An 11,039-nucleotide genomic window follows, 5' to 3' on the forward strand; every position below is an offset into this window, starting at 1 on the left:
TGAGAGTATGGTACATTTACTGCCCTCTCTGATCTGGGGAACATTGACCCATCCGTTTATACTGTCACTTTCCCTTCTACAAATATATCCTCTCCTGTGTTTGCCCATGCCCTTACACTTTCGCACTTGCTCAACTTGTTTGCCCAACCAGTACTGCCCGCTTGGATTAAACTACCCTTGCATGTCAGCATGTAAAATATAACGCACTGCATTTCACAAGAATGACATCAGATCCAAACCGGTTTATGGATAATAACCGTGACAAAGTCTTTATCATAAGATTATCATACAATTATAGGGATTGTGTCACTCTTATTTCAAGTGATACTTACTTCACTATTATCTACTTAAGATGAAAGATAGATGAAAACTGTGTCCTAAGTAGTACGTAAGTGAGCTGTTGAGTTTCAAGTCTTTTATGGCCTTGGTATGTTACTTAATCAGGTCATATCACTCGTTTTTTTATCACTTTATATCACTTTACTTTCAGCAAACAGACAAAGACTAAGACCCACTACAAGCTCCACTACTTTATGGCAGTATACACTCATTGGCCACTTTAATAGAAACGTGTTCTTGATTCTAAGATTCTTGTTCTTGGCTGCAGGACTGGAACACAATGTCCTCTTCTGTTTGCTGTTGCATGCTGAGATGCTTTTCTGCTCACCATGGTGGCTATGAGTTACTATAGCCTTCCTGGCAAAAAAGCTCGAACCAGTCTGTGCCGAGTTTCCCAAAAGCATTGTAGCACAAAGATTATCTTTAGATGGTAGAACGAGCAGCACAATGAACACTCTCTCTCTCCTAGTTAAGACGCTCTTAGCGTTAAGAGGCTTTTGGGAAACCCACCACTGGCCATTTTCCTCTGATGCCTCTTATCCACAAGGCGTTCGTTTCCACCCACAGAACTGTCCCTCACTCACTCAATGTTTTTTGTTTTCCGCACCATCCTGTGTAAACTCTAGAGACTGTTGTGATCAGCAGTTTCTGAAAAACTCAAACCAGTCCATCTGGCTCAAACCAACGGTCTGAGCCACATTGAAAGAAAGTCATACTTTGAGATGATGTTGCCTCTTTTGACTCGCACCATGGTGCGTAAGCCACATCAGTTTTGAACTTGAAGTGGAGAATTAACACATACAGTACTTCTCTGGGGCGGCACGGTGGTATAGTGGTTAGCGCTGTCACCTCACAGCAAGAAGGTCCGGGTTCGAGCCCCGTGGCCGGCGAGGGCCTTTCTGTGCGGAGTTTGCATGTTCTCCCCGTGTCCGCGTGGGTTTCCTCCGGGTGCTCCGGTTTTCCCCACAGTCCAAAGACATGCAGGTTAGGTTAACTGGTGACTCTAAATTGACCGTAGGTGTGAATGTGAGTGTGAATGGTTGTCTGTGTCTATGTGTCAGCCCTGTGATGACCTGGCGACTTGTCCAGGGTGTACCCCGCCTTTCGCCTGTAGTCAGCTGCGATAGGCTCCAGCTTGCCTGTGACCCTGTAGAACAGGATAAAGCGGCTAGAGATAATGAGAATGAATGAGATGAGTACTTCTCTGTTCATTCGTCTGTCTTTAAACATTCGTTTTTTGTCATCAGTCATGTCGTCAGGTCATTAATCAGACCAAAGAGGGCAAATGAAATGAAAAGTCAGTGAAACTCTGTGCTCCCCTTTTTGAACTAATGTCTCGAACCCTATAGCTAGTCTCTGGTCCGATGACCTGCCTTCAGCTAAATAATTTACACGAATGCATGTGATTGGATAAACTGCAACAGAGGATCTGATATGGAAGCCATGTTGGTTCATGGCATTTGGTTTGGTTTCAGAGGAAATAATTTGTTTATTACACTACTTATTAATGATGATGAAGTTTAGCATAATATTGAGTGTGCTGTTCTCCATCATTGGACCCAAAGTGACAGATCATGTGCGTATGGGTTTTAAATGAACAATGAGTTCTTTGACATAAAGGTCATAATTTGCTGCTTGTAAGAGTCATTGCTGTTGTTTATTGTGTAAGAATTAACACAGACTTACCAAACGAGACTTGCAAACAAGGCTGGCTGCTTTTCAGTCTGAATTTAGTGATTACATAATATAATACAACTCGAGGAACCTTTCTTGGTCACTTTAACCAGATATAACGTATCAGTTATATTTGCGATCGTATTCAGTGGACCAGACTGTGATAAAAAAAAAATAAAATAAAATACAAGGTATATATTTGAAAACTGGACAAGATTGGTGTAATAGAGCTAACTAACAGCGACAGGATGTACTTGAGAGAGAAAGAGAGAGAGAGAGAGAGAGAGAGAGGTGTTTGTCCATACCTAAAAAAACCAAATTCTGATTTAGCATTTGAAAAGCAAGAAAATGATTAACTTTAAGGGCCACCCCACTCCAGAACTGGGACGGTCTGAACTGTCAATCAAAGTCAGTTTCATCTTTGCTCTAGAGGACATGGCCCATGTCACTCAGAGGTGTCTACCTCTCGAAGGGGGCGGGGCTTGCTCTAAGAGAAGGGGGGGGGGGGGTTCAAACTCCACTGAAGAGCACAAGTCTTTGCCCCCAGTGTCAGGTAGCTGAGAATGCGCTTGTCCAAAGCACTAGCAGACATGGAGATGGCAGACTATAGCGAGGCCCTGGACCCGGCCTACACCACCCTGGAGTTCGAGAACATGCAAGTGCTCGCCATGAGCACAGGTGAGTCCTCCTCCCAGCTGAACTTTGAGTCCTCCGAGTTTATATCGGTTAGTGAATGTTTGGTCAAGTGTGCGATGATGAGGTTTAATGAGTTTCACGCTCTTTTATAGACTTTTGAGGATGACTCAAGGTGTGCCTGCTGTGACTTATTTTGAATGTTCAACACTGATTGGGACTGGGACAGCAGGGCAGTATGCATGAGACTGAAACGCAAGGAGCTTTGAGAGAGATTATGGCTACAAGCTCTGTCTTGTAGGCAAGCTAGGATTGTGTTTCATCCCAAGAGTTGCACAGCCAGAAATCCCAATGTGATTCCATCCAGCTCTTCTTACCTCAAGTTGGTCGGTTGAGGATAAGATGTCTGTTCAGAGTAGTATTTCCAGGGATGCTTGACATGCAAGATAAATGGACCCAGACTGTAGAAGATGTCACTGAACCATTCAGTTGTTTATTCTCCCATGGCTTGTTTTCATGAGAAATCGAACTGATTCCATTAACTCGATCCGGCATATTGATTTAATGTATGTATTCATTTCTGGGTCATGTTCGAACATCTTTTCTGCACTTCAACCTAATACACCACTGAGCATTTAAATCGCTATTTAATGGTACATTTATCTGTATTTTCTTTTACTGATGAGTTGTGTTTATGAGGTCTTTATTTAAACGGTGATGAATATGATTTCCACATCTGTCTAACGTTCTAGCCCATTCAGATAATGACTCAGTTCAAAAGGAGTCAATTAACAGTGCTATCACGCAGCACATTTCCCTTTGATCAGCTGAAGAAATTTGTTTGCCCTGTTTGGCTTTAATGCAATCACTCCGTGCTCCTTTGAGTATTTGATACAAGAGTAAACAACAAAACATGTTGTTGTTTTTCTCATTTTGCCCATTTGGGCTAATCAGTTGTGTATTACAGCAATATTTCTTTGAATAGTTTTTCCAAAATATTTTTTGAAATATAATCTGTTAGAAATTTCTTTTAGCTATAATCTCGGCTAGATGACTGAAGCAAACACTCCTCTTATTTTCTTTCCAACAAAATGATTTACACCTGATTAATCGTAGCGCCATTTTTTTCCCAAACCTTTTTTTTTTTTACTGCCTTGACATGGCATTTTGCCCGTTGCTTTCCTGTTGTCTTTTTTTTTTTTAGCTGAGTATCTGATAGAATGAAAGAAAGAGACCTGGCTAATAAACGCATCAGAATTATGAATGCCTTCGTCACTTGTATTTAAGCATGCGTACATAATACATGATAAAATGATTGCTCCTCAACTTATACTTTGTGGTGTAAATACAGAAAACATAAAGTCACCATGTTCTTACAAGCTAATTATGACCTAATTTATTAAAGTTTAAGCAGAAGAAGCTTAAACAGTATTAGAGAAATGGATATTTTGCAAAATTTCTATAAGCAGTCAACCTTGTTTTTCAGACTCCTCGCCAGCTGAGGGTGCCAACCTGAATGCTGCCAACCACCTGGGCACAGGGACTCTGTGTGCTATCTGTGGCGACCGGGCAACAGGAAAACACTATGGAGCCTCCAGCTGTGATGGCTGCAAGGGTTTCTTCAGACGCAGTGTTCGCAAAAACCACATGTACTCATGCAGGTCGACTTCGCATGTCCTACAATCAACCTTTCTCAGATCTCTTTGAGTTATGTCTTCCTGGACATCCAAAATAATTGAATAAGACTATTAAATCTTTGTGTTTACAGGTTTAACAGACAATGCATAGTGGATAAAGACAAGAGGAACCAATGCAGATACTGTAGGCTTAAGAAATGCTTTCGGGCCGGAATGAAAAAAGAAGGTATGCACCACTTTTATGTCGTTTTGTCACATATGAATTAAAGCCAAACTGATGGCAAAACAGGACTGAAAGCAAGCTCATGTGCTTTGCGGGACTGAGAGAAGCCTGCTATGCAGAGTGTATTGCGACATCAGAGTGAAACAGACAACTTGTTAATGTTCACTCGACAATGCGCTGAAGTCTATGGCTAACTCGTGCTGAGCAAACAGTTCAGAGGCATCATAATTGCACACTGATAAACAGGCCAACCTTGAGCATTTTCCCTCTCGACTAATAGAGGCAATGCTAATGCGCTCCACCTCCTTCTGCTAAGTGGACCGCTTGGTTAAGATTGACTCTTCACAGTGATTGAGGTTATGTGATGAGTGATGAACACTTCCTCACTTTCTCGAACTCAAGACTCAAGTCATTTATTACTTTTTTTTTTGGCATAGCTGTACAGAACGAAAGAGACCGAATCAGTACCAGAAGGTCCAGTTACGAGGACAGCAGCTTTCCCTCTATCAATGCACTCATCCAAGCTGATGTCCTGTCCAGACAGGTTGGCTCGTTCTCTTTAAAAGACCATACATCATCAACGATATGGTTGATTGCGAGTTTTAACAGTGACCCTCACTATGCTTCAGATCTCCTCTCCAGGTCCGATCATGAACGGTGATATCAGAACAAAAAAGATAGCCACAATTACAGATGTGTGTGAATCTATGAAGCAGCAACTGTTGGTACTGGTGGAGTGGGCCAAATATATCCCAGCCTTCTGCGACCTCCCATTGGATGACCAGGTAAGTCTAAAAACAAGAATCTGCAACATCATGGAAAAAGCATTCGAATCAGTCGGTGTGTCTTCAAGGCAAGGAATCGCTAAAAGGTCTGCTTGATAATAGGAGGGAAATGTCTAGCGCTGCAATGAACATCCATTCAGAGGGGTCGTTGTCATTTTTTAACCAAAAATATGTCTCAAATGTTTAAAAGGTTGAGGGCTGATAGGGAGACAGGAGGAGTAGGGAGTTGGTGTGGGGGAATCTGAAGTGCTAGTGGTTAATGTGTTTTGATGTCTCTAGTTAGAAAGTGATGAGCTGGTTTGAAAACTTACATGCTCCTTAAGACCTACAGAATCATTAACAATGTAAGCACCAGGATGTGGTAACTGATTTGTGGACGTTGCTCATGAATGACACTGCATCTTCTTGCAAACAGACTTTCTCAGCGCCTTTCTCCTAAATCTCTGCAAATCTCTGAGAACCTTGCATCTGATGACATGAACTCTAACTCTATTTTTTTTAACCGTTTAAAGCTCTCCTCCCCCAGACACACAGCTTCTGAATATTCTCTTTCAAAGTACTAGTACATCTATAGTGTTTAAAGGAGGTGTGAAGATGCATAGGTTGGGGATTGGAGATGAAGTAGATTTGTTTGTGTTTTGTCTGGTTTTCAGGTGGCTTTGCTACGAGCTCATGCTGGAGAACACCTCCTGCTTGGAGCTGCCAAGCGTTCCATGCTCTACAAGGACCTTCTGCTATTAGGTAAGGTGTTCAGTATTGAACCATAAATCGGACTACTTACAGTATATTGGTCCTCCATTATTACAGTTGTGTGTGATTCTCCTTTCCTTATAGGCAATGACCATATAATTCCTCGGAACTGTCCAGAGTTGGAAGTAGGCCGGGTAGCAGTAAGGATCCTTGATGAGTTGGTCCTTCCTTTCCAGGAGCTCCAAATAGATGATAATGAATATGCTTGCTTGAAGGCCATTGTGTTCTTTGATCCAGGTAGATCTAAGATCCCAGAAATGAGCATCATTTAGAAATCATACTATATTTGCCTAGATGTAAATCCCAGTTAAGTCATGAGTGCATTCATGTTCTCTGGTCATTGGTAGATGCCAAAGGTCTGAGTGATCCAAGCAAGATCAAGCGGATGCGTTACCAGGTGCAGGTCAGTTTAGAAGACTACATTAACGACCGGCAGTATGATTCACGGGGACGATTCGGCGAGTTGCTGCTTCTGTTACCCACACTACAGAGCATCACCTGGCAAATGATTGAGCAAATCCAGTTCGTTAAGCTGTTCGGGATGGCCAAGATCGACAACCTCCTGCAGGAGATGCTTCTTGGAGGTAATAATAAGAATTCTGGGAATAAAATACATGACCATCAGTCTGATTTGGAACATTTCTTAAGGTAGCCCCAAAGTCAAGCTGGATGAACCTTGATGTTTTCATGTTTACACGACAGGTTCTGCTAACGAGGCCCCCCATGCTCCTCCGGCTCTGCATCCACACCTGGTCCACGAGCACCTCAGCAACAACGTCATTGTGACCACCAGTATGGCCACTCCAATTCACAACGGACAAATGTGTAAGTTCTTCATGCCATATCTCTGCGACTAGGTTTTTCCTGTTCACCCTTCCATGTACGGCGGAGCCAAACAAGCTTCCTGTAATAATCCTTTTGATGAACTAATCAGGCTTACTTGGTCCAGAAAAGCCCTTGTTATTTATTCTCTCTTACACTTTCTAATGCCTTCAGAAATTTCAAAGCTCTTACTGCATATGCTTGCAGTGCTGTTCTGTGGAACTTTTGGCGTGTCTTTGATGGAGCTTCTTACTTTCTGTGCTTACAGCCACACCCGAAACTCCAATCCCATCTCCTCCACCAGCTTCCAGCTCTGAGCATTACAAACTGGCCCAGGGCGTCATAGCTACGGTGCCTAAACAGCCAACAGCCATTCCTCAACCTACAATCACCAAGCAAGAAAGCATCTGACCATCTCAAGAAAAAAAAAAAAAACCACATCCTAAAACAAATTAGCCATGGACAACTGGCTTGCTTCAGAGATTCCTGGAAAATGTACAACATGTTTTTGACATGAGGCAGCCATTAAAAATCCACTGGTCTACTGGTAAACCATTTGCTCTGGGAAGGAGTGTTTGCAAGTGGTATAATATAAAGTACATTTTGGGTTATTTTTATTTTTGTTTAAACATTACAGTGAGCAAGAAATGAAAACCGCCCAGTAATAAACAGTGACATGTAGGCCAAAAGAGCAGAAACCTCACGACTGTGCAGTAGATCTACTCTGGAAGAGGCTTTTTATATGCATTCAATCAACCTGACTTACGTATAGGAAAAAAAATGCTTTTTTTCCTTACATATTTATACTCCCCTAGGAGAAATTCATATTTCAACATGTCAAAAAAGAGAATTAGCAAAGTTTATATTAATATTATTATATTAAGATTAAATAAATGTTACAACAGGCCTTTCATCTGTCAAAAAAAATCAGATGTGTATGTTGTACAGTATTTTAATGACTGAGTTAATAGGAATGATCTTTTTAAAAGTACTTATGAATAGATGTCACTGTTTGTGCCTTACAAGCTTATAATTTGCATAAACTGCTCTTTTGAACTGTTCATATATTTTTTTTCTTGGATGTATCATAGAAAAATGTACATCTCGTGCTTTCTGTTTGAGCTTTCGATTATATATTTGTTGTGACGTGTTCCACACGTCCAGTATTTAAGTCTGTTTAGAGACAAAAAGAAAAACTGCTTAAATGTCCTGTCCTATCCCATTACTCCATGACCGAGAAGCAATTACTTTTTTTGTCCGTGAGACTATCACAGTTTACTGTCGAAAGGTTTTTTTAATGTTAGTCACTGAAGCCGACACCCATACCAGTGTGTAAGTGTCTAAGTGTTTAACTGAAACAGTGTGTTAGGATATGATGTGCAGTTTGGGAGAAGAAAAAAAAAAGTGCACATTCTTCGCTTGAAACGAAAGCTGACTTGGGCCTTGCAAGCTGATATTAAATGTCAAGGTTATATTTTTACATAAACACATTCAGCCTATTCATTTATTTCCATTCGATGTTTGTTAAATTATACACCAGATGCCTAATTAATATGTCACCACAGAATTATAAAAGCCTTAAGCAGCCAAGCATTTCGCTCCATCTCAGCAGGATTTGCTCTAATCAAATACAAAACAAGTTGGAATTGTGATAAAGGAGGATCAAATACAAAGTCAGACTTTTACAAAAAAAATAAAAAATAATAATGATAATAAAAAACATAACAGCGCATCTAATCTCGTAATCTTCTCAGGCAGTAAAACAGCTTTAAAACAGGACGATAAAAGTAGCGGCCTACGTGGCAGATCATGGTCAAGGATTCTAGTGCGAGGGCGTGTGTGTAGAAACTGATAAATGTCATAAACCAAATTCAAGATAGGCCAAGAAAGAACCAGGCGCCTTCCTTCTGAAATCTGCAGTTAGTCCGAGAGGATAATACTGGTCTTATCTGTCGAACATTAATGAGCTTTAAGGACTAATAACTCAGTGGTATTCTGTCATCATTAGCACACGGCATGCCTACCCCTCAAACAACAAATGAGCCATGAAACTGTACAGGTTGTGGGAATTCGGCTCACGCTTTGTCCAAAATTTCATGTAATATTTTAAAGTGTAGCTTCTAGCAGGAGATTCCTTTCTGGATTGGCATCCATTAAAATATATATATATTACTGTGTCAGACAAAAATCATATTTAGAAAGGGCTACATGACGAAAACATCTTTACCAATCAGACACCAATCAGTCTAAACACTAACAGTGTATGTTGTTTAATGTAATGATTCAAGTTAAGATTTATAGGACATGCCGAGATTTTTACCTTCGTTAACTTTGTTGGAAGACGTTATGCTTTTTCACTTCTGTTTGTTTGCCTGTTCCCAACATAACTCAAAAAGTAGTCAATGGATTTTGATGAAATTTGGAGGAAATGTGAGGCTTGGGCTGAGGAACAGTTGATTAGATTTTGTTGTAAATCTGATCATGTATGTGGATCCAGGATTTTTTTGGCTTTTCCCAACATAACTCAAAAAGTAATGAGCAGATTTTGATGAAATTTGGAGGAAACGTGTGGCTTGGGCCAAGAAACAATTGCTTAGATTTTGATACAAATCCAGATATGTATGTAGATCCTGAATCCAGATATGTATGCAGATCCAGGATTTTGTTTTTTGTACCTCACACAATAGCTCGATTTGATTGGATAGAATAGAACAATTTGATAGAACAATTTGATTGGATTTTGCTGCAAATCTGATCATTCATGTAGAGCCAGGACCCAGATGCCTATGCGGATCCAAGATTGTTTTGTCTTTTCCCAACATAACTCAAAAAGTAGTGAACGAATTTTGATGAAATTTGGAGGAAACGTGGGGCTTGGGCTGAGGAACAATAGCTTAGATTTTGCTGCAAATCTGATCATGTATTTGTTTCCAGGACCTAGATATGTGTGCAGATCCAGGATTTTTTTTTTTGGCTTTTCCCAACATAACTCAAAAAGTAGTAAATGGATTTTGATGAAATTTGGAGGAAAGGTGACCCATGGACCAAGGAACAATTGATTAGATTTTGATGCAAATCCAGATATGTATGTAGATCCTGAATCCAGATACGTATTTGGATACAGGATTTTTTAAAATTGTGGGTGGTAAAAGAGAGCAAATGGACTTCTTGAAGATTCTTGAAGACGTTTCACCTCTCATCCGAAAGGCTTCTTCAGTTCTGTCTGACTGGTAGGGAGTGTCAGGTATTTATTCTCTCATGGATGAAAAGCTCATCTAAGGTGTCGTTGAGTCATCCTGTTGGTGTGGGTCACTGGGGGCTGGATGTGAACGGCCTCGAGAGTCGTTAGGATGATCAATGGATTGCCCGTTAAGGTGATCAATGGAATGCTGATTCTCTCTGTCCTCTTGTGAGTATGTCAGTGCGTTTACATGCACATCCAAATCGAGCTACTGTCGGTAATCGAGCTAATGGTCCCAGCAGGGGTGCCAGAGAAATCCAATCCTATATGCACACAAGGAAATTGAGCTATTGTGTGAGGTACATTGTGCACCCGAGCCACAGGTGGCACTACACGCCCCATCGTGTTGGTACAGTTCCGGTTGTCGTCATGAAGAAAAGCTATTCAAGAGTGTAAACAAAGTTACGAGGACAGCAACATCGAGATATATTTTATATATATATTCAACTCCTTAAGCTGAATGAGCATGAACTCTATCTCCTCATTGCTCCAGAAGTGCACGTTTCTACTACTGTTGTCATGCCGACCGAGGCTGTTGTGTTTCCCGCTTGTGGTCTCGTCACTCGTCACTTCCGGAAGGGGCAGTGCTGAAGTAAGTAGCTCGACTACGTAGCTCGATAGGGTTTACATGTACTAAGTAGCTCGGCTACAATCGCGTAATCTAGATCGCATAGCTCGATTACGAGAAATCCAGTTCGGTTCGATTTCAGCTGAGCTAAGGTGTTTCCATGGCATTTATAACTTCGATTTCAGTCGAGCTACGGCAGAAATTCGATTTTCTCTATGTGCATGTAAACACACTGACTGAAAACAGCTGGGTTTTGGTGTGCATTCAGTTGTCTGGGAAGTGTGCCAAGGACTGCATTGTAGGTGGCTGATAAATGATGTCTTAGACCCCCACCTCTGTTCAGTGATGGCCATTCCAGGTTGACAAA

The 11,039-nt window shown here is 41.1% G+C and overlaps 1 protein-coding gene across 2 annotated transcripts; it reads left to right on the plus strand.

The window, feature by feature from the left end:
- Positions 1–2,576: 2,576 nt before the first annotated feature.
- On the plus strand, positions 2,577–7,274 carry hnf4a (hepatocyte nuclear factor 4, alpha). Of its 2 annotated transcripts, none has more exons than XM_060936759.1 (10): positions 2,577–2,691; positions 4,133–4,307; positions 4,415–4,509; positions 4,944–5,050; positions 5,136–5,291; positions 5,945–6,032; positions 6,126–6,278; positions 6,389–6,625; positions 6,744–6,890; positions 7,132–7,274. In XM_060936759.1, exons 1-10 carry the CDS (start codon positions 2,577–2,579, stop codon positions 7,272–7,274), a joined length of 1,416 nt encoding a protein of 471 aa, XP_060792742.1. The 2 variants fall into 2 exon arrangements, with proteins under 2 accessions (XP_060792742.1, XP_060792743.1); XM_060936760.1 differs by having other exon boundaries at positions 6,744–6,866.
- Positions 7,275–11,039: the final 3,765 nt, after the last annotated feature.

The sequence above is a fragment of the Neoarius graeffei genome, chromosome 13 (genome assembly GCF_027579695.1).
Source record: "Neoarius graeffei isolate fNeoGra1 chromosome 13, fNeoGra1.pri, whole genome shotgun sequence".
NCBI classification, from domain to species: Eukaryota; Metazoa; Chordata; class Actinopteri; order Siluriformes; family Ariidae; genus Neoarius; species Neoarius graeffei.